The sequence below is a fragment of the Staurois parvus genome, unplaced genomic scaffold (assembly GCF_062004578.1).
Source record: "Staurois parvus isolate SC_StPar_1 unplaced genomic scaffold, SC_StPar_1.0 ptg000066l, whole genome shotgun sequence".
In the NCBI taxonomy this organism is placed as follows: domain Eukaryota; kingdom Metazoa; phylum Chordata; class Amphibia; order Anura; family Ranidae; genus Staurois; species Staurois parvus.
In genome coordinates, this window is record NW_028317862.1 from 7958078 (window position 1) to 7982886 (window position 24809).

The following is a 24809-nucleotide window of genomic DNA, read 5'->3' on the forward strand; positions in this document are numbered from 1 at the left end:
TTTCAAAACAGAGTGCAGAAGAACATTTCAAAACCACTACCCCACATTCTCCTGACCCTCTTCCATCCTCATGTCCCCAATTATTCCTAGAATAGTTAAAATATTTACTCCAGGCATGTGTGTGGTAGATACTGTCTAGCCCAGCAATGGGCAAACTACGGCCCGCGGGCCATATACGGCCCGGCGGACCTTTTAATCCAGCCCGCGGATGTGGCTGAATATGGGGAATGAATTACTATAGGGGGGATGAATTACTATAGGGGGGATGAATTACTATGGGGGATTAATTACTATATGGGGGATTAATTACTATGCTTACTATGGGGGAATATTACTATACTTACTATGACACATACACATCATTCATCTACTCTTGGTCCGGCCCCCGGGTCCAATATATGAACCCATTGCGGCCCTCAAGTCAAAAAGTTTGCCCACCCCTGGTCTAGCCTCAGTACAGAATGCCCAAATAGGCAACAAACAGAAGAAACAAGGCAAGCTTTATGTTGTAATGAAAGCTATAGTTTATTATCTGAGAGACAGTACTCACAAATATCGTTTAGTGCCTGGAGAGTATGTAAGCAGCTTGGTTAAACTGGCCACACATGGATTGAAATTTGGCCAGTTCAGCAGGAACCTGACAAATTTCAATCCATCTATGGCTGATCCTGTTCATGAAAAGTTGATCTTTCAATGGACTTTCCCATGAACATTCCTGCTGGAAAATTTCCAGCAGCTGCATTGCTGATCAGTGCATTCTACTGGCCAGGAAGTTCCTCTGTCAGAACACAATAACAAAATGGGGAGAATTCCTGCATCCGCATTGAATGTGTGGATGGGGGAATCAGGTTTGTATTTTTTCAACCCGCTGGCTGAATGAAAAAAACTGACCCATTTATGGCCAGCTTTAGGTTACAACATGAGAGTGAGAGATACATTTTTGTCTTGAAATAGAAATTAGAGTGTAAATGAGAGACAATAGTCACAAATATAACTGGAACTGGACAGTTGGCAGTGGGCATCAGCTGCACTGTAGCCACCAGGGGTGAACTGACAACTCATGGGGCCCCTGGGAAATAGGGGATCATGGGGCCCCTGTGTCCTTGGCCAAACTCAAAAAAGCCTATGAAAAAGGTACCAGGGGCATCTCATGGGGCCCCCTACTGACCCGGGCCCTCGGGCGGTGCCTGAGTTTCCAAATGATCAGTCCACCCCTGGTAGCCACCCCAATGTTGTGGCACTTTGAATCCCACTTTTCAATGTGTTTGTACTGCATCCCTTCACATATAATCTAGTGGACCTTTTGTATTAATGCAGTGGTTAAGCTGTATGAATTAATAAGTGTCTCTGCTGGGTTTCAGATCTACTCTCTATATTAAATCCATGTCCCATGGTTGTCTATGGCAAGCAGAGCACTAGGCAGCTTCGTAGCGTTGCTCATCCATCCATCCATTTATTTAAAGGCGAGCAGTGCAGTGCATCACCAGGGAAGGATTTTTATTATTTTTTATATGTGTGTAACTTTCCATTTATTTATTCATTTTTCACTGTGCACACTTCTTATGGTTCATATGATTTTATGATTGTCACTAGTTTCAATGGTTTTATTTATACACATATATATATATATATATTTTTTTTTTATATACCTTTCGTGTTTACTTACACTATGTCGATTGCCCCTGTGACTCCTCCACCTGCACAGGGGAGTGTCCAGGACGGCCCATGTGACCTTTGGTTTAACTAGTAGTGAGCATATAAAAGAGGGAGCAGACATTTGGTCAGTTGGCTCTGAGGAAGAGGCAAGTCCTCGAAACGCGTCAGCCTTTTGGATGTCTAAACTCCCTATTGCGGACTGTTACTCAGCGCGGTGTTGATCCAGCTGTTCTTTTATGATGTGCCTTGACTATATTGTCGTTTGTGAGTACAACACCTACTTTATTATTTTTTATTAAACATTTTTTATGGTAATGCACTAGGCCTGTGCGCCCTCTTTTTGTTCTTTCCCCATTCAGTATATTTGGATTCCCCCGGTCCATTTGAGGGCAGCAAGGTGTGCATGTTCCAGGACATTCTTAATGTGGTTGTAGCATCGAGTCCATCCCCAAGCGCAGGAGCATTTGTGTTTGCTGGTTCTTTATAATCTTTCTACTGCCAGGGCTCAGCGTCCAGTTGTCTCCTTTTGGATGTATTTCATTATAGTCAGATCAATGGAAGCATAGCTGCCAGAGTGAGGGAAAATGTATGTCCATAGGCTGCCCACCATCCCACAACACAGGGGTAAGGGCAGTCAGCAGCAAATAGGGGGTGGGGGGGGGATTGTAAAGCCAGGAAAAAGGGCAGAGAGAAGCAAAAACAACTAAACAGTGCCACCTGCCCATGCCAAGTTTTTGTTGGAGCAGAAATAAAAAATGTATCAAAATCATTCCCCCAGCATCTGTATTTCAGCTTGACACTGCAACTGCTTCCATACCAGCTGCAAAAAAAAACAGACCCCTTCCTCTAGTCCTGGACATTTTCTACACTAACATTTTCCCACACACCATGACTATTGGTTTTATGGATTTTATTTCGGTAACCACTTCAGCTCTGGAAGATTTACCCCCCCACCTTCATGACCAGACCATTTGTTGCGATATGGTGCTGCATTACTATAACTGACAATTGCACAGTCATGCAACGCTGTACATAAATTAATTTTATGTCATTTTTTTCCCACATATAGAGCTTTCTTTCTGTGGTATTTGATCATCTCTGCGGTTTTTATTTTTTGCGCTATAAACAAAAAAACTGACAATTTAAAAAAAATATATATTTTTGACTATAAAACATATCCAATAAAAAAAATAAAATTTCTTCATAAATTTAGGCCAACATGTATTCTGCTACATGTTTTTGCTAAAAAAATGACAATGAGTGTATATTAATTGTTTCATGTGAAAGTTATAGGGTCCACAAATGGTGGTATATATACTGAATTTTTTTTTGTTTATACTTGTAATGGCAGTGATCAGCAACTTATAGTGGGACCGCTGGACTGCGGCAGGCATTCTGACACTGGGTGGGAACTGACTAACTGCCACTGACATCTCCAGTGATACTAATACAGTGATCAGTGCTAATAAAAAGCACTGACACTGTACTAATGAAACTGGGAAGGAAGGGGTAAACATCTGGGGTGATCAAAGGGTTAAAGGTGTGCTGTTTGTGCTTACTGTGTAAAATGTGTAGACCCGCTGCTTTCTATTTTTCTACTGTGCAGAGAGATAGAAAGCAGCCCATTCATGCTGACAGGAGAGAGATATGTGTTGTTTACACTAAGATCTCTCCCTTCTTAGCTTCGCCGATGATCACTAAGTCCCGGTCGGGAATCGCCAGCCGAGACCTGGTGATTGACATCCCAAGGAGCCAATAGTAGTATGGAGGTGCAAGAGCCCCCACCCGGAGATGCAAAATCATGTATATTTACAGTACATCTGCTATGGGGCAGTCTTAAAATGGTTAAAGACTATTTACAGATTTACACTTTTTCTTTTCTTTTTTTTTTATTTCCCCATAAGGCTATTCCTTTCCTGATCGAGTAAACATGGGTGGGGATGGCAGAGCTGTCATTGAAATGCTTACAAGCATTCATTTCATTGGAGAGGTTCAGTATGTGCTTCAGGGACTAGCCTACAGTGCTGCATGTGTTGTATCAGAGAGGGCCTTCATCAACATGGCATTCATCAAGGCTTTCCATCAACATGGTCTGGCATGGCTCAAGAGGGGGGAGCACATACTCACTGCCCCACCTTTCCTGGATAGCCAGGCTGTATACTTGGTTATGGGTCTGATGGATTTTGGGGGACCCTATGATTTATTTGATTTTTGCATGGGGTACCTCCTTAAAATCCATGCTGATCCCTCATCACCAGCAGCATTTTTTTTTGTAAATGTCACTTTTACTTTAGTACATTGTGTAGGTACGCCACTTCACGTGCATGTTTAAGGCATCCTCTACAATTTTACTAAAGGAATTGGTGAATCAGCAGATCGTGGATGCCATAATAGACTCCTTCAGACTTGTCAGTGTATCTGTTTGCTCTTAATTCATACAAGCAAGCAGATACAGACTGACAGGAAAAATCAATGAGCTACCACAGCACTCAACGAGGCCTTAGAAGTTAATTGAGAACTACAAGCTGACAGCAGTAAAGACTGTTGGTACTTGTAGTTTTGCATTCACAGAATTTTTTTTATTTTTTTTAAATAAAGACAGCTAGATCCCCCGTTAGCTGTCACTAGATGCAGCAGAGTGGGAGGCAGCTCTGGAAGTGGGAACATGTTAAATAAAAACAAGTGGAATGTGTAACAGGTTTCCAACGTTAAACTTATCCTACAATGCAAAAAAACACAATACATAACCCAATTTTTTGGTAAAATATAAAAGTATGATGTCCCCTCCTGCTGCTTGTTAGCTGCTCAGATTGCTATTACAAGAGAGCCAATCGTTGGCTCTAAAAAATGGTACAGGGATGTTATGGTACAACCACTTAATGCCAAATAACAAACATGACATCAACTGGTTAAGGTTCTTCTATAAGTAAAAGGAGAACACCACAGGAAAACAAAGGAGCAGGGCCAGCATCAGCAGAAGCCAGTTTACCCTGCTTGATATAATGGTCAATAATTTGCCACTCCAGTATTAGACTAGGGTGTCATATGTAGCAACTGGAAAGTGTGATTATGGCTTATAGCCCTAGGAGATGTAGCTGATGACTGATGAAACTGATGAGTCGACAGATTTGGCCTAAATTGACCCATATACTGTTTCTCTTTCTCTTGCACATTTCTGAGAGTGTTTAGCCTGTCAACTGAAAAAAAGCACAGGCAAGTGTCCACAATTGCTTCCCAAGTGTAACAAGAGAATGACATGCCTCAAAATAAGTTAGTTTAAGAAAAGTCAAGATTATGGAGATGTCTTTCATAGTAAACCATGGAAATGAATTATACATCAACATGACATTCTGCACCACCTGTAATCCACATGACAGACAAAGATATGTAATCCATGTACTTACTTCATAACTGATGGGCACTAGTGGCTTGCTATGACTCACACTACTCTCTAAATGAGGAGCACCTGAGCTCCCATGATCTGCTTCCTCTGTAGAATAGGTTTATATGGTATGCATGTAGGGGATGGCATATCTACTGTAGAATGTTGCATTCTAAGATCTGGAAAGAACACGTTCTGATATACTGGAGTTGTGATATAGTAAAAAGTGATGTCTTTCGAATTTTGAGATACTGATGTGTAATAACAATGCTGGCATTGTGATATGTACTGACAATACTATCTTCAGACATTTTGGCATGCTGTGACATTACTGTGGTTTGGACAGAGTGAAGCAAACCTTTCAATATACCATTGCTGTATTCAAATGCTGGAACCTTTCTGGCCTTTCACATGTACCCGTATGTACTATATATAATTTGGGTGACTGATAAAGATAGTTGAATAATATGGCATTGATTGATTGATTTCAAATTTGTCCTTTCTTTTTATTAGGCTATCATCTATTACCACAGACTTTTGTGACCAGAGAATTTTGTATCTTACATAAAAATACATTTATTTTAGTTTGGAGTTTATGTCTTAAGCTATCATACAAAATCAAAATAGTAAGATAAAAAGGGGCAGTAAGAGACCTCTTTAGTATCTTGATTCAGCGCGGCTTGCAATACTTTTACACATATCCAAGCCTGAAAAGAGGTTAAAAAATATATTATTTAGATTGTCCTGCTGTAAAGTAACAATGCTGTAAACCTATAGTATTGTCCTTTAATTTTATATAGTTGATATATCTTGCCCTCTGTCTGACTGAAAATACACTTATTGGACATATACAACTGTTTGTTTGGCTCATTGTGTTTGGTATACTTATTATTTTTTAATTATATTGCATTAAAATGATTGTACTTGTGTCTCTTTCTTATCTTTCATGTTGGGAAATCTTCTCCCATGGATTCTGTGCCCCAGACTGATATTTTATTTATTTTGTTTGGCATAATATGTTTGTGCTTTTATTGTTTCTTAGAGTCTTGAAATATATAGTAAGAAAGTAGAGTGTAGACTATAGAAAGAGCTCTAGTGGAGCAATAGAAAAAACAGATCTCTGTTTGAGTTTAGCTTTCATGCAGACCTTTCATCTGCAATCCCATTTTTTTGTAATGTGGCATAGTGTGTAATAGATGTAAAATTGCAAAAAACGAAGAATAAAAAAGTGTAATACTTAAAGTTAACCAATAAAAAATATCTACAGGGGTGACCATGTTTTAATAAAATGGAACAGCTACTGCTGCTTTATAGCATTGGTATATATTACTTACTGTTGCTTCTCCATGTCACCTTCAGTCCTCAAACTCAAACGTTTATATTGTCCAGGGAGGACATCTCATGCACACACCCTGAATTAGAGACAAAGGTATTCTTTCCTGGCTCAGAAATTCCATGCACCTCCAGAAAGATGTTTAATCACTAGGCATCACGTTTTAAGATTTAACCATATGGCCTTGCTTTCAAATGTTTGGCTGTTTTAAAAGAAAGCTCCAACTCACTGTCTTAATTAGATCTAAAACATGGTAAATAGAAGGCAGCTAACCAGTGTGTCAATATTCTAGTTTACCACATACTCATCAGGAGATCAGCAGCTCTCTCCATTGAAGAAAAGGGTTATTCTCATGAGAGCCAATGCAAAAATCCTGTTGTAGCCAAACTGGCTGGCTCCATTCTGTTTTGGACACAGCAGACATTTTTTTATATGAGGCAAAGTTTCATTATTATACATACAGTGATGTAATCTATATACATAGCTATATATATATAGTGATAAAGCTGGTCATACACTGACTGAAAGTCAACCAGTCCAGCAGGAACTAGCTGGATTTCAATCAGTGTGTGGACTCCCCAGTTTGAGAAAAATTGATTGTTTATGAGCCTTCTGTTGGAGGGACATGTTGGAAAATTTTCCATCAATGATGCTGATTAATGATAGGTGCTGCTGCCAGAATACAATATCATGGTGGGGGAAGACTCTTTGTTCATCCTGTTTAAGTGGATGGAGGAATTTCTTTGGCTATGTCATGAATTTTCACCAACCAGCCATCAATGGGGAGTTCTTACTTGGGAAAAAAAACTCTGCCTCTACTAAGATGGCCATCTCCACACAAAGACGCAGTGCACATTAAGGCATTGTAAATTAGTAATGGGAAAAAGATCGCTGCAGGGAGTCTATAGGCCATCTCTGGGACATGATCATCCAGAGCCCCTATGCCAAATTCCAAACTGCGCCCCCCCATTCCCTGGTTCATGATGTGCAAGCTTAAGGGATCCTACACCCAGCAGTCACTCCATTGTCGTAATCACTGTGGAACTCCTGATCTATCACACTGTAAAATCCAATTAGTAAACCTTACTTAAAAAAAGCATGCAAACCGATTGCCTCAAAAAAACCAAGTAAACTAGAATAAGAATTGTATTTTCTTCTTACAAATGCTTATTGAGTGTGGTGAACTTACACTTTAGTATACACAACTAACAAAAAATAGTGAATAGTACTTGGAAATTTTACGTTAGGTGAACTCTTAACTTAGTATGGAGTACTCAGATTTGCCATTTAAAATAACAAAATCATTTTAAGTTAAGTTTACTGTATAATGTATTCCAAATGACACATTTATTTAGGTTGGGCTAACTAATGTGATATTTTCTGCAACTCTGAATATTGAGTTGTGGTTACTTGCACAGCAATCTGATTTACTTGTTAAAACCATGCAAACCGATTGCCTTAAAAAAACCAAGTAAGTGTTACTTGTTTTATTTTAGTTTCATCCAGACATCCATTTTACATTAACATCTCCCATCCGCCCAATACTGCAGACAAGCGGCGCAGGGAGGCCAGACTATCTAACTGTATGGCATAGGCCTGTTTCAGGGTTTGGCACCCCCTGCCTACCCATGCTGTGATTGGATGCAGTACACATCAATCAACAGGTTTCAGCCAATGATTGTGGCTGAAACCTGCTGACCGGCTCTTTCAAATCACGTTTACACAGACACAGCCAGATCACTGTGCTGTGAACAGAGGTCGTGTTTCTTCTCCCTGACAACTAAATCTGTTAACAACAGCACATAAGACACACATTACACTTCACAGATACCCCCCCCCCCCCGTCAGTGTCATTAATACAGTGTACATTATTATCTGATCACTGTATTAGTGTCACTATTGATGTCAGTTGGTGTCCCTCCCAGCCAGTGTGTTAGCTCTAGATTGCCCACCACTCCATCATAGTCATACTATGTTGCTGTACCGTCATTACAGTATAGAATCTATAGCTGTGTAAATTCCATATGTGTAGACACAAACCAATTAATATACACTTATTTGGATTTTGTTTTAACCAGAATACAATCATTTTTTTCAGAATACCAATATTTTTTATTGGATGTTTTGTGACAAATCTATATCTATTAAAAACCCAGTGGAGATCAAATACCACCAAAATAAAGCTCTGAGTAAAAAAAAAAAATTGTATATAAAATTTAATTTGGGTACAGCATTACATGGCTGCACAATTGTCAGTTAAAGTAGTATGGTGCTGAATAGAAAAAAAAATGACCTGGTCATGAAGGGGCAAAAGCTTCTGCGGGGCAAGTGGTTCCATTCTTACAGGTACATATAAATAAATGACTGTTCCAAAGTTCAAATACAATTTTTTTTATTTTTCTTACTGTTATAAGAAAAAACATTGTTCTTTAAAATTTTGTTACATAACTCGCTTTTGAAAACATTTAGGCCTCGTTCACACCATGAGGTTTTGTGCACCTTTTTCTGCAAGAGAATGAAAACATCTTCTGCGCTATGTTGATACCACAAAACTAAATTAAAGTGGTTGTAAACCCTTCCATATATACCTAGTGAAGTGACTGGCCTTAGGTGATACAGAGATGAAACATCCTCCTACACAAATTATACCTGTTAATCTTCACTACAGCCATTTAAAGTGCTGTATTTATAAAGCTTGTCCGAGAGTTCAGAAAACAGAGGGTGGAGAGCTGAAATGAAACTCTGCAGAAATTCAGTGAGGAGAGCTCTAAGAACTGTTTGGTGGGATGAGACACCTCCTTCCCAGGAACAGAGCTGAGGCTGTTAATCTGCTAGAGGGCCCTCCAGTCACCTTTTTTCTCTTGGTGTCAGGAAAAAAAAACTTGTCAGAAGTGATTCATGCCGATATGGAGAAATAAAGCAGCAGAAATGAAATTATACTCATTGCTTTTAATGGAGACAAGTACACACTGTAGAGGGATATACTTTGTTCATATTTCATGTCTGAAGTTTACAACCATTTTAATAGTAGTTTTCCTCCATGCCATTTTACACCTTACTCACAATAGGTCCGCTAAATTAACTCTGCCTGCAAGTAAAGGACCTTTTACAGGATGAGTAGGAACTAGTGAACACTTTGCATATACAAGAGATGTACAAGCTGGCCAACTGTATCAAAATGATCTGTCTCTGGTCCTTGCATACCAAATCACCAAAATAGAAAATATAGGCATAGCTCACTGCATATATCACAATTGATATTAAAGTTGACCAACTGCCTCAAAGTGATTTGTACTTACATGGAATAAACTCAGTGCATATATTATAGAGATGTACAAACTAGACAACTGCATCCATAAGTTTATTCCACGTAAGTACAGATCACTTTGAGGCAGTTGGTCAGCTTTAATATAAATTATGATACATGAAATGAGTTTAGCCCACATTGGTAATATACAACCACTCAGGTATGTTTGTTGTATGATCAGAGATAGATTACTTTGAGGCAAATGAACATCAATTGCAATATATGAAATTACTTTAGCCTGTATTGGTTCTGTACAACCACTGAGGTATGCCTATATTTTCTATTTTGGTGATTTGGTATGCAAGGACCAGAGACAGATCATTTTGATGCAGTTGGCCAGCTTGAACATCTATTACAATAAATTTAAAAACAGCACACTAAGGTTTCTGAGCTCTGTGACGTCAGCTAACTTTAGTCTACTGAAAACAGGTCACAGGCATGCAGAAAAACAAAACAAAACAAAAAAAAAAACATTCTAGCACAACAGGAGATTCTTCAGACTTTTGCAGTTTTGGTGGGAGTTTGTTCTCCCACATGCCAAGCATCACTCTTTGAATGAAGTTAAAAGTGTTTTGATGGCTTTAGGGTATTCCAGGTGTAAAGCATATAAAAGTCCAACGATGAGGCAAAGTGCTTGAGGTAGGTTCTGGAGATCCTCCATTACAGTACCTCCCTCGGCTATGATGGCAATAGACACTGGGTCAGGGTGGAGATGATTTGGAGAAGCAGGCATACTTTCATCAATGACAGTCATCAGTCCAACAGGTAAACGTGCCCAGACCTCATCACTGTCAAAAGGCTATACAAAAACAAACATGATCATTTGTCACTGTGTTGTATATGGTTAGTTTTAGCTTCAAGGTAAGGGTCAAAGTCAATCTATTTTTGGAAGATTTCTTCCTTTAAAGCATTTTTTTAAGCGGTTCTAAAGGCAGGTTTTTATTTTAATGCATCTATGCATTAGGATAAAGCACCTTCTGTGTGCAGCAGGTCCTCATTAACTGAGACAGCAGTGGGGCACCATTACCTCCCATTGTATTCAAAGTTAGTGAGCCAATGAGGAGAGATAGGAGGTAGGGCCAAACCGCAGCTCTGTGTCTAAATAGACACACACAGCCTTGGCACAATTGCCCCATACAGCTGCTGGCTGTAGGGGCACTCAGCGGGAGGGAGGGGCCAGGAGTGCTAGCAGGAGACCCGAGAATAGGAGGGTCTGGGCTGCTTTGTGCAAAACCAACTGCAAAAAGGTAGTAAGTATAACACGTTTGTTATATTTAAACAAAAAAACACACAAGGACTTTAATATCACTTTAAATTAGATAGCTATATACACACACAAAAAAGGGTATAATCCATCTGGATACACAAAGTAGTTGTAATGATACAGTTCTACTAACATGTCTAAGTTGCAAAATTGTGTTCAGGCATTAACATTTCTTTTACCCTCCCTCACTAAGGGATTACATTTTATAAACTGCCATGCCCACCACTGTACTAGTGATATAATAAGTATTAATCTGTATTTCTAAGGAATACAAAGCAAATCCCCCCTCAACTGCCAAGGTGCAACTATGATAACTTACGAAGCAGGTGATGTAGAATGTACTGGGGTCATCACCAAGTAGAACAGGGAAGCCTCGGAGCACAAGGGTGTGCATTGCTGTCACATCAGGTTTCTAGAAGTAAATTATCAAAAGTTCAGTTTAATACTGCATAAAATGTAAACCTACATGTCACACTATTTGACAGTTCAGGAAAGTTACTGATTGAAGTTATTTAAATTACACCCATAGCTTCGATGTTTTAACATCATTGGATCACAACTTCTCAAGACCACTTTAAAATAATGAAATCAATACATGTAGCAACATAGGCCAAAAGGGATAGTAGTAGAGGTTACAGGTTGTACATTTATGGTATCTTACATATTTCTGTATATTACAACAAAGTGAATCATGAAAGGTTTTGTAAGTTGAGAACAAACAAAAAGAGGGTTGCAGTAGACTCACCTCTGAATTAATTTGCTGCACAAACATGGACAATGTCTCTCCAAAACTTCCTTTCTTGGACTTGTGACAAAGCGTGGTGCGTATCGATCCAGGGCATCAAAAAAGTTATTTTGCAGATTTGTGGTGGCTATTCTATTGAACTCTGCAAACACCTACAACACAAAAACAAAACAAAAAAAAAATCTCTTTTGCCCTAATATTTGAATAAGTTTCTCCCAAATTCTCCAGTGCCCCAGCAGGCAGATCCTTGTCCTCCCTCTCTCTGTGATTCTCCCAGCTTTTCCCTCACCTTTACCTGTGAAGTTCAGTGGTTTGTAAGGTAGACTTTTCTTCCTTACCAACTACTAAACTCTGCATTCAGAGATCATTGGTTTGTAAGCCAACACAAAACTGCTTAACTCCTAAATTTACTTACCAACTACTGAACTCTGCCTTACAAACTACTGAATTCTACATGTATAGTTCAGTAGTTTTGTGAACCAGAGCTCAGAAGTTTGAAAGGCAGAGTTCTAAGTAGACCTATTGCAGGAAAATCCATTAAAATATTACTAGCTATTGGCATCTTACCTCCAGTGTACTGAAGCCCACTTTGACAAAGAGTCTGTTCAAGGAAGAGATCTCAGGCATCTGCTGTGAGCAATTCTTCTGAAAAGGACACAATTCCTTACTTAAAAATAAGTTCCCCCTTACAACCTAGTGGTTAGTAGATTACAGACAGACACAGTCTTTGATACCATATGTACATTCTTTATAAGCATAGGAAACTACAGCAAACATTGAAAAAAAAATACTACAATAAAATATTAAATGAAACATTCAATTTTAAGTTAAGTGGTTATGATAAGTTCAATGGTTTAAGGCAGCATCCAAAGTTCACTGGTTTGTAATGCAGTTTATATTTACCGCCTCCATCCTGAACACAGGCTTTTGTGCCCTGTAGCACCCCTCTTCTTGGTGGGCAGTATCTGCATCCACTCCCCCATGTGGTCAGTGTTTGTGTACCCCAGAAAATACTCACAATGGCAGAGACTGTCCAGTCGGTAATTATGGATCAAGGATTACCATCACACAAGGTAAAATCCTCCTCTGTAGAATGGATCGTTGTTGACTGAAAGAGTAGAGTACAGGAAAAATGGTCATAACTGTAATAAAAGCTGTGTCTGTGCCCCTTGTCCTTTGTGGTCAAGTGTCTTTTCATCCAGCGCTCCCCCACAATAGGTTTGAAGATTGCCACCATACAAGCATTCATAGAACAGAGTGATTGTAGAGAGACAGCACAATGTGCTCCTGGTGGTCAGACGCCAAGCCCCTGGCGTTCAGTGGCTGCTCCCCCATTCAAATAGTGCTTGTTGGCTGCGTCCTTTTCTTGCCAGTCCATGGCCGCATGCACCCCTCCCCTTGCTGGTTGGTGGCCACACCCCCATCCTCCTTGCTGGTAGTCCGTAACTGCGCCCCCCCAGGCCCCAGATGATCAGTGTCCACACTCCATCTACAGGGTTGCCAACCTACCAAAATAAATTTACTGATAAGACACCCACGAATTACTGACACAGCCAAGTTTTTACTGCCATTTTGACAATTACAGTTGTAAGTGCAAATTTCAGTATTTAAGTTACAATTAAGTACAATATATAATTAGCAATGTGAGAAAATCTGAAGGCAAAATGTTTTTTGATAAAGTAAGGCAGTTATTAAAACCCATTCGTTTTCTGTCATCCCTGTCCAACTCAAGAGATTTCCTATTAACCACTTTAGCCCCAGAAGGATTTGCCCCCTTCCTGACCAGGCCATTATTTGCGATACAGCACTGCGTTACTTTAACTGACAATTGCACGGTCATGTGACATGGTACCGAAACAGAATCGATGTTCTTTTTTTCCCACAAATAGAGCTTTCTTTTGGTGGTATTTGATCACCTGTGCGGTTTTTACTTTTTGCGCTATAAACAAAAACAGAGCAACAATTTTGAAAAAAATATAAATATTTTTTACTTTCTGCTATAATACATAGCCAATAAAAAAAATGTAAAAAAAAAAGTAAATTTTCTTCATCAATTTTGGCCGATATGTATTCTGCTCTCTGTTTTTAGTAAAAAAATCCCAATAGACATATATCGATCGGTTTGCGCAAAAGTTATAGTGTCTACAGACTACACGAAAGATTTATGGTTTTTATTTTTATTTGATTTTTACTAGTAATAGTGGCGATCAGCAATTTTTAGCAGTACTGTGACATTGGGACGCACACTTGTGAACCATTTTGGGAACCAGTGACACCAATACAGAGATCAGTGCTAAAAAAAAGCACTTTTTCTGTATTGGTGTCACTGGGAGGGAAGGTGCTAACACTAGTGAGATAGGGAGGGGTTAAGTGTGTTCCCTGGGCATGTTCTAACTGTGAGGGGAGCTGGGCTGTCCAATGGAGCAGAGTGATCTGCCTCCTGATGACAGGGAGGCGGGGATCCTTCCGCTCCTTACCGAGAGAACTGTGAGCTGCCTTGTTTACATAGGCGGCTCGCCGTTCTCCTCTCATAGTGAAGATTGTCGGGTAGCTGGTGGCAATTGAGCCTGCCGGACACCTGCGCTGTCTCCCGCTGTGTTTGGAAACAGTGACAGCGGAGCACGTGGGCACCTCACCTGCCTGCCTGCACCCTCGACGTACAGTTATGGGATTTAGCCTGCACGTGCCGCCCTGTTGCCATATATGTGCGCGGAGGCGATGTGAAACAGGTTAATTTCTGTTTCATAGCCAACACTGAAAGCGAAGGGAAATCCATGGTAGCCACCAGGATCACCAGAAAGTTTGTCTCCAATTCTAAAATGTTGCCTTTATTCCTGTTTTAGATTCTTCTACTCTTGGTGAAAGCAGTAAAAGGAGAGGAAAAAAATCTACCAAACTGGGGCATGAGGGAGAGAAAAAACACACACTGAGACTGCTGCACATTGCCCCCCGCCCCAGACTGCAGAGGGACACAGATATGGAAGCACACATTGAACAGAACTTAGCTTTTCCCATGCACTCCCTCTCTCCAGATCACAGTGCAACACACACTCACCTCCAGAGATGATACTAAATCCCAAGAGGGAATGGCAGTCACAGAACTCAGCTTTTCCCCCACTCTTCCTCTCTCCAACTCACACAGCCCCCACCTTCCTGATCACACACAGCTCTCCGGAGAAGCAGACACTGAACACCAAGGAGGAGTGGCATATTACAGCACATGGACTTTCCCGCGCGCTTCCTCTCTGCAGCTCACACTGCTCAGGCACCTCCTCTACATCTCAGATCTGTCTTCAAGTCCATACTTCAAGTCCAATTGCCCACATTTCCCACTGTACTCACTCCGTGTCTCTCACACCCTCTTCAGCAGCTCTTCTTTCTCCTGGACGTCCTTCCAGTCTGATGTCCACGTGCTTTCTGCCTGCATACTGTTGTAGCTTAGCTGTGACCTCTGCTTCTCATTAGTGCAGACAACTTTCTGTCACTAATAAGCCCATATCCTATTGGAAGTAGGGAGGAGGAAATTGTAGGTGACTGGAGATAGGACAAATAATGATTGAGGCTCTGAGGCTGTGTATGGCTATACACTTGTATTCCTGTGTGCATGTAAATGATTATGTAAAGAGTATAGACAGAGACTAAGTGTACTTTGTATTTTTTTCTTGCACACTTTACTCAGTGCTGCTTTATTAGTGTTTAGTCAGTAGTGTGCATTGTGTCATAGACATCAATACATCTGATTAGAGATCAGTAAAACACAAGGTGTTTATCACTCCCATGTGCAAGAGGCCTAACCCTTTCTCCTCCTTAAATGACCAAAAAGAACCAGAAAGGCAGCACTGTGAAAAAAAGAGCCAGCAGGAGAAAATGTACTGTAACTGGCTGCCTGTTAGGGCATTTTTAATACATTTGCAGCAGTACTGAAACACTGGACTAAAGTGATTGTAAACACAATTTAAAAAAATAACAAAGGTTCATACTTTTCTGCTCTGTGCAATTCCCCCAGTTGTCCTTTTTTGGCGCTCATGGCTCCTCATGTTCTAAGTGTGCTTCCTATGGTGGTACACCTGCAGGCTCAATCCTGAGCCGCTGTCTGTGTCAATTGACAGACTCTGGCTCTGCTTAATACCTCAATCTCCCTTCACTGGCTTTGATTGATGACAGCAGGAGCAGCTGCCTCAGCAAAGCCTGTTAGACCTGGAAGTCTGAAGAGAAAGCCGCTATACAGACAGACATAGCGCTGGATCAAGTGTAATAAGGGGAGTGAGGGGGCAATAATATTACCTAAACATGTATCACCTTAATGCAGGAAAAATTGTTTAGACTTTACAATCACTTAAAGCCCAACTCCAGGCAAAACAAATATTACCTTGCAGTGGGACTGCAAGGGTTAACTATGCATTTTTGTCTAGTGGTGAGAGAAAGGAGATATACTTACCTAATCTTTCAATTCTCCCTGTACAAAACTGATCCCTGCAGCTCATGCAACTCCACCCCCCATGATCTAGCATTCTTGAGTAGAGAACTGGTCCTGATGTCAGCAAGCCCATAGACCTGTAGGACATGAGGATGTCAGGAATAGTCCACTGTTGGATCGTGGGGGAGTGCCATTTGCAGTATTGGAGGATCAACTGAGTTTAAGCTTTTTTTCTCCCCTGCAAAAACAGTTATCCCTTGCAGTGCAAGCAAAGCTCCTCTGCATAGGAATTTCTTTCTTTTTGCCCAGAGTTGGGCTTTAAGGACAGTTAATGCATTGCTGCCTCCTACTGGTGTAGTATTGCCACTGTGTCCTTTGTTGCAACTTGATTATTTTAAGTTGGTTTCACTCAAAAAAATAAGTAAAATGGTTTCATTACCTTGCAATTAACTCTAACTTAATAAACACTAGTAAGAAGGCATATTTTTGATATATGAGTAAAATTAACAAATATATCTAAGTTGGGAAAGCTATTGGATTTTACAGTGCAGTCTGGTTTTGCATTGACCTGTAAGCTCACCATTTTAACTTTGGGCACATGCTTGTGTTGATGTCTCTTTAAAAGTTTGCTATTTGCAATAATTTGTGAGGGTAGATTCACATGAGGTAAGGTAGGACTGTGTTGGGTGCTATTCCAACACTGTCCCACCACTGTCTCTACTCCTGTCAGACTTGTAACAGAAGGAACATGCCCCCATTCCTACAGTAAACTATTGCACCCAGGGCTGCGGCCCCTTCCACCCACCCCTTGTCCCGCACCTGCTATAGACAATACTGATGGCTGGTCCTTTGCCCTTTGTTTGCTTGTTTGGGCACAGTATCCACAATTCAAGTCCTCTTGAACAAGCTGAAATTTCAAATACGTGTGATAGGTCTTTTTGCTAAATAATATATGGCTTCTGTATGAAGGTGTTTATTGAAATACAAATGACCATAATACATGAATATATGGTCAGCCAAGTGCAAACACAGAATAGGATATGAGATTACCAGTAAGTTAAATCCAGTCAATGTACTGTATTTGGTCATCGATTCACCAATGGCAAAAATCATTGTTTTCTAATTTCCTAAATTGAAGCTTAACGTATAACTGTGACCAGGCAATTGCATTTAGATAAGTACACATTTTTAACAAGCACTAAATGAACTATAAAGAAATCTTCTGTAGCTTCAGGCACTCATTTTCAAAGTTTATGGCAGTTTAAAACAAATTTCCACTTTTGCAGGCAAACTAGGCAAAAACCCACTATGTGTTTGGTATGTGTTACCATTCAGACAGCATACTGAAAAAAATATATACCATAAGACTCACCTGACCTTAAGATGCACCTAGGTTTTAGAGGAGGAAAACAAGAAAAAAAATATTATGAACCAATGGACTACAAACAGTACAGGAAATTACCAGAGACTGCGGACATAGTACAGGGAATGACCAGAGACTGTGGACATATTACAGAAGATGACCAGAGACTGCGGACATAGTACAGGAGCTGACCAGAGACTGTGGACATATTACAGGGGATGACCAGAGACTGCGGACATACTACAGAAGATGACCAGAGACTGCGGACACAGTACAGGAGATAACCAGAGACTGCGGACACAGTACAGGAGATGACCAGAGACTGCGGACATAGTACAGGAGATGACCAGAGACTGTGGACATAGTACAGGGGATGACCAGTGACTGCGAACATAGTGCAGGGGATGACCAGATACTGTGGACACAGTACAGGAGATGACCAGAGACTGAGGACATAGTTCAGGGGATGACCAGAGACGGTGGACATAGCACAGGGGATGACCAGAGACTGCAGACATAGTACAGGAGATGACCAGAGACTGCAGACATATTACAGGGGATGACCAGAGACTGCGGACATACTACAGAAGATGACCAGAGACTGCGGACACAGTACAGGAGATGACCAGAGAATGCGGACACAATACAGGAGATGACCAGAGACTGCGGACATAGTACTGGAGATGACCAGAGACTGTGGACATTGTACAGGGGATGACCAGAGACTGCGGACGTAGTACAGGAGATGACCAGAGACTGGGGACGTAGTACAGGAGATGACGAGAGACTGAGGACATAGTACAGGAGATGACCAGAGACTGCGGACGTAATACAGGAGATGACCAGAGACTGGGGACATAGTACAGGAGATGACCAGAGACTGCAGACGTAATACAGGAGATGACCAGAGACTGGGGACATAGTACAGGGGATGACCAGAGACTGCGGACATTGTACAGGAGATGATCAAACACTGCGGACCTTTGGGAAGCAGAGGAGGGGGAGAAGCAGGTACCCGCTCCCACTTCCATGGAGTTGTCCTCCCTCCCCATCTTCCGGGACATGTGACAGATCCCAGAAGACTGCTGGACCATTCACAAAGCGCATCACTTCTCACGCATGCGCAGTGGGCAAGTGGCTGTGAAGCCGCAAGCTGTCACCACCGGGTTCCCACACTAAAGATGCTGGCGACGGGGAGAGAAGACGGTGAGGACAGCGCTGGACCACGGAACAGGTAGGACCGAGGAGCACAGAAGAGCCAAGTGGCCTGCCCAGTATTCTAACATGGCGGCGGCGGGAATTCCAGGCCGGCTGCTCCATTTTTGCTCCATAGATGCACAGACATTTTCTTATGGAGCGAAAAATATGGTATATATATTTCTTACCTTTTCTATGTTTCTTAGAAGTGAATCTGCCCAAGGTATGTCCTCATTTACATACAGTACACAAAACCTAGCATCTAGACCTTTAACCCTTTGTTAGGGCAGGCAGTGTTATATGTTATATATTTACAACTAAATATTAAGATTAGAGATGAGCGAATCGAACCAGGCGAAGTGGAATTCGTTTCGAATATCGGGAAAAATTCGATTCGCATCGAATCCGAATTTTAGCCAACTTCGGGTGCACGAATCAAATTTTTCCCGATCAGCCGGCAAAAGTGTCACTGCAGAGAGCTCCGCTATTTCTGACAGTTCTGACAGATCATTTACAGCGGTTGAAACATTGTATCTATTTGTTTCCATTTAGGATACAGATGTTTTTATTCGGAAATAAATAGATACAATGTTTCAACCGCTGTAAATGTGAAGGAACTGTCAGAGAACTGTCAGAAATAGCGGAGCTCTCTGCAGATACACTTTTTGCTGTACTGGAATACTTCTTCTTTTCATTCTTCTCATTCTTCTTTTCATTCTTCTTCTTCTTCTTTTCATTCTTCTTCTTCTTTTCATTCTTCTTCTCCTTCTTTTCATTCTTCTTCTTCTTCTTTTCATTCTTCTTTTCATTCTTCTTCTTCTTCTTTTCATTCTTCTTCTTCTTCATTTCATTCTTCTTTTCATTCTTCTTCTTCTTCTTTTCATTCTTCTTCTTCTTTTCATTCTTCTTCTTCTTCTTTTCATTCTTCTTCTTCTTCTTTTCATTCTTCTTTTCATTCTTCTTCTTCTTTTCATTCTTCTTCTTCTTCTTTTCATTCTTCTTCTTCTTCTTTTCATTCTTCTTCTTTTCATTCTTCTTCTTCTTCTTTTCATTCTTCTTCTTCTTTTCATTCTTCTTTTCATTCTTCTTCTTCTTCTTTTCATTCTTCTTCTTCTTTTCATTCTTCTTCTTCTTCTTTTCATTCTTCTTTTCATTCTTCTTCTTCTTCTTTTCATTCTTCTTTTCATTCTTCTTCTTCTTCTTCTTTTCATTCTTCTTCTTTTCATTCTTCTTTTCATTCTTCTTCTTCTTCTTTTCATTCTTCTTTTCATTCTTCTTCTTCTTTTCATTCTTCTTCTTCTTCTTTTCATTCTTCTTTTCATTCTTCTTCTTTTTTTCATTCTTCTTCTTCTTCTTTTCATTCTTCTTTTCATTCTTCTTCTTCTTCTTTTCATTCTTCTTCTTCTTCTTTTCATTCTTCTTTTCATTCTTCTTCTTCTTTTCATTCTTCTTCTTTTCATTCTTCTTTTCATTCTTCTTCTTCTTCTTTTCATTCTTCTTCTTCTTCTTTTCATTCTTCTTCTTTTCATTCTTCTTTTCATTCTTCTTCTTCTTCTTTTCATTCTTCTTCTTCTTCTTTTCATTCTTCTTTTCATTCTTCTTTTCATTCTTCTTCTCATTCTTCTTTTCATTCTTCTTCTTCTTTTCATTCTTCTTCTTCTTCTTTTCATTCTTCTTTTCATTCTTCTTCTTCTTCTTTTCATTCTTCTTCTTCTTCTTTTCATTCTTCTTTTCATTCTTCTTCTTCTTCTTTTCATTCTTCTTTTCATTCTTCTCATTCTTCTTTTCATTCTTCTTCTCATTCTTCTTTTCATTCTTCTTCTTCTTCTTTTCATTCTTCTTTTCATTCTTCTTCTTCTTCTTTTCATTCTTCTTTTCATTCTTCTCATTCTTCTTTTCATTCTTCTTCTCATTCTTCTTTTCATTCTTCTTCTTCTTCTTTTCATTCTTCTTCTCATTCTTCTTTTCATTCTTCTACTTCTTCTTTTCATTCTTCTTCTTCTTCTTCTTCGTCGTGCCCCGTGACTGCCCAAATGAGTGAAGTGTGCGGTGATTCTAAGATCGACGGCACTCATCTGCATGTCATACTGACTGACAGTATTATTTCTCTTCCCCAGCAGACTCCAAGGGCATTTAAATTAAAGGTACAGTGTTCTGCACTAATATAAAGGCTCTCTGAAGCCTAGAAACCCTTTAAATAAGTTAAATTCGCGGCGAATAAATTCGCATCGAATCGAATTTCTCCCGCAAATTCGGCGAATCAGCCGAATCGAATTTTTGAATAATTCGCTCATCTCTAATTAAGATCTGCCTGCACAATACAGATAGGGTTAATTATGGCAAACACAGCTGACCAGCCTCATAAACAATGAGAACTAGTAGGATTTTTTTCTTGTTGGAAGTTAAAAAAAAACCCATAATAATACATAATAATGAAAAAATAAAACATCTAAAAAAATGTAAGCTGCAATTTTTCAATATTAATTATTATGCTATATGAATGAGAACAAATGTGACAAATATAAAGTAGGTATTGTTCCAATTTGGCTGCAAATGTGGAAATACATTTTAAGTTCCTTTCTAAGCCATCTCACCTTACCCTGCTCCTCCATTATAGCAGTGATCTGATAAGCTTCTTCTAATTTCTAAAGTAAACACAAAGCAGGTACTATTGGAATGGGAAAATGGGGAGCTAAGCTGTTTCTTTTAAAGCTCATATACTTTATGTACTGTATACTTAAATGTGTTTTAGTGGGGAAGGTCTATTAAGAGGAAAACCACCTGTCAAATGCATGTACTTTGAAGCAATCTTTAATAGCATTGTATTTTCAAGCCTGTCTAAAATTCCTTTTTGCTGCTGTAAAAATGCATGAAGCTATTGCTGGAAGTGAAATTGGTTCCTTTTTAGTTCTTCTCTCCAGATACAGGCAAATAAAAGTTCTGCAAAAACCATTAATGAAGAAGACGAGTCACATTCAATTTGTGATTTATTCAGTCCCTATAGGACTGTCCCCAATTATGTTTTTATGTTGACTCTGAATACACTAATCTTAGTACTGATTTTGCTTATTTCATGTCCCAGTAAGTGATGCTTCCCTAGGCTGCTGCCAATATTACTTACACTGGAAACTGATACCTGGTTCATAGTGCAGGTCATTTTAGAAGTCTATGCATAACAATACTGGTTCTGTTATTTGTGTTAGGTCATTAGCAAAGCATAAAGACACCTTAAAGCGGAGTTCCGGTTGTTTTTTTGTTTCTTTTTTAAAGCCCCCCCCATGATAGTGGCAGCTTATTCCATGTAATTTGGCATAAACTGTACCTGTAATAGTTTGTGTTCCTATTAAAAAAGAAGTTACTTACTGGACCCTCTGATTCTGCAAGCTTCCATCTTCAGTGTGGGCATCTGAAGCCTGCTCAGACATTCTTCCAGGAAATGGTGCTGCTGGCTACCCAGCATGCACCTTTCGATCTTGCGCCTGCATAGTGTAAAAAAGGTGCAGCGTCTTCCTTGTATTGAAGGTTGCCATAGCAATGGCGCTGCCGGAGGAAGTTCCTGCCCCATTGCTATGACAACCGTCAATCAATGCAGCAACCTGGAATGGAAGCAAAACAGCCTTTTACGCTATCTATTGATTCCTGGGACTGATGACACATATATACCAGGAACCAACGGGCTGGCCGATATGACGTACCGCTGCGGCAAGGTACATAGGAAGTAAAGCACTTCAGCCCAAATAAAGGTATGAAAACATTCAAAAAAAAAGGTGCCAAATATTGATGGGGCAGCAGGAGGAAAGAGATAGGGACAAACTTTATAAATCAGGTGGAACTCCACTTTAAGTTATTGGTGGACACATTTATATGATATTAATGCGTTGAGATTTATAATTCTCTTTATGTATTATCAAAACTCTTTATAATAAAAGCTATATGTATGAAACAACTATTTGGGAACAATTTATACTATTTAGGAACAATATTCCAAATTGTAAGTGAATGTATATGTTCTAAAGTAATAAGAGCGCAGGGTTAAATGGGTTGTCTACAACTGGGCTTGATATCCAGGGTGTCAGGGGAGAGCTTCTGTGAGAATAAAGCTGTAAATTATGCATTGCAAGGATTATCTGCCCAGAGGTGCTGTGCCATCTGTTAAATAAACCCTGCATACAATTAGATTATGCCTTCTAAAGTATTTGTATGTCTACTTCAAGTCATCCTAGAAACAAACCAAACTCTTGCCTCGTTTATTCTGATTAATTGCATATATACTGTACTGTTGATTATTAGGTATGACTGGTTTCAACACATTAGACAACTAATATGGCAAATAATACATGTATTTAAAAATCTTACAGGTGTCATGTGCCATGCAACTAACTCATTGCCCAAAATAAACATGGGGAATACCACTATTTAAACCTGTTGTAACATACAAAGTTCTCATCAGCCAGGAACCACGTTTCCATTTGGTCTTTTGGTATACACCACTCTAGAACCAAATGTTATTCTTTCTTTTTGATTACTTATGCTTCCATTTTTAATGCTGATACCCTTCTCTGAAATCCTGTTCTACATGCTATTATGGATCAGAAGTTATTAGCATTTGCAGCAATGTGCTTTTTCTTTCAATGTTAAGCTGTGTGGAACCAGTTTGGTTGCTACTGGTGTAGAATGAGTTATATATACAGAACAAGGGCTTAATTACCAGTACCAGTAAACCATAGAAGGCCGTATGATTCATCATACTGTAAAGGATACTCATGATTATTGGGTTTTTAAGGTTGGTGGTCACATTATTTTGCTGGTATCTTTGTTTCTATTAATTTAGATTGCATAACTTCACATATGGAGAATCCTACCAATGACTGTCAAATGTAAGATGTCTTTCTTGCTAAATTTTCACGTAATTGTCATAGATAGTCTAAGACTAAACTAAGGTGCTAGCATACACAAATTAACTAGTGCAGTCTTGAATCATTAATCCATTTAAAATGTGTCATTTCCTTTTTCAAGGAGAAATATTGGAATACCAAGTAGATAGAATGACTGAGCTTCATTTAAATGAGTCTGAAAAGTGCAGTAAAGTGGTGGCAGTTCTGCAGAATATGAAGTGTATTTTGTGTAATAACTGTTCCAAAACTAGATTTCATGTTTACGCAGCATTTGACCACTGGGGAGCAATTCTTTCTTTGTTTCCTCTATGCTCTTTCACAGTGTGTACAGCATTGTCAGGATTGGATAATCACATTAATTTATTGTTTTAGAATAGGACGTGGGCATGAATGATCTCAACTGCCCCAAGCTTTTTAGGAAGTGAGGCTGTAAATCACTGTTATGCTTCTTTGAAAACAGAATATAGATCGGTAATTCCATGTCCCTAGATGTTCTTCAGCAGCTACAGATTTTACTGTTTTATCCTGCTTGATGGACAAGTGACTACTATGGCTGCTGAAGGCATAAAACATTAATGTCTAGGGAGGCTATTGATTTGCCTAACAATTTAATGCAAATAATGAAGCTTAGAAGGTTATTTATAAAATATTGCGTTATCTGGCTAATATTATTGTAAATGTAACTGGATGTTATATGTAATTAATGAGTTTCTTAGTAAAGTATGGTGTCCACCATTTTTAAAAAAATAAATACCTGGGGTTTTTTGTAAATAAATTTAATGCAAATAGTGAAGCTTAGAAGGTTATTTATAAAATATTGCGTTATCTGGCCTAATATTATTGTAAATGTAACTGGATGTTACATGTATATAATATGTTTCTTAGTAAAGTATGGTGTCCACCATTTTTAAAAAAATAAATACCTGGGTTTTTTTCGTAAATAAAAATAAATATATAGAAACTAGATGAATAATGATGGCTACTGAGCCACGCATATAGAAAGGTATGCAGATATTATAGGGAAATTCTGTTCTGATTGTGAAAGGACATTATGATTTTTTTTGCTAGTTTTTTTTTTGAGGTATTGATTTTAAAAAGTTCCTATTTTTTGTCTTTTGAGCATTGTCAGGGGAAAGACTAACAGGATTAAGTAATCAGAGAGGAAGGCTAACAGGATCAAGTAAGGATCAGGATCAAGGGAGCTAGATATGAAGGCAAAAATGTATAATTTTTATAGGATCCTGCACCAT

General features: G+C 39.4%; 1 protein-coding gene across 2 annotated transcripts; it reads right to left on the reverse strand.

Annotated features, from left to right (window-relative positions):
* Positions 1 to 9300: 9300 nt before the first annotated feature.
* Positions 9301 to 15141, reverse strand: LOC149469625 (uncharacterized). 2 transcript variants are annotated; one of them, XM_089668962.1, is made up of 6 exons: positions 15030 to 15141; positions 12706 to 12795; positions 12255 to 12329; positions 11688 to 11839; positions 11262 to 11354; positions 9301 to 10477 (listed from the first exon to the last, which is right to left on the reverse strand). In XM_089668962.1, the coding sequence occupies exons 4-6, from the start codon at positions 11712 to 11714 to the stop codon at positions 10223 to 10225; spliced, it is 375 nt and encodes a 124-aa protein (XP_089525088.1). In that variant the 5' UTR covers positions 11715 to 11839; positions 12255 to 12329; positions 12706 to 12795; positions 15030 to 15141; the 3' UTR covers positions 9301 to 10222. The 2 variants fall into 2 exon arrangements, with proteins under 2 accessions (XP_089525088.1, XP_089525087.1); XM_089668961.1 differs by having other exon boundaries at positions 12255 to 12332.
* Positions 15142 to 24809: the final 9668 nt, after the last annotated feature.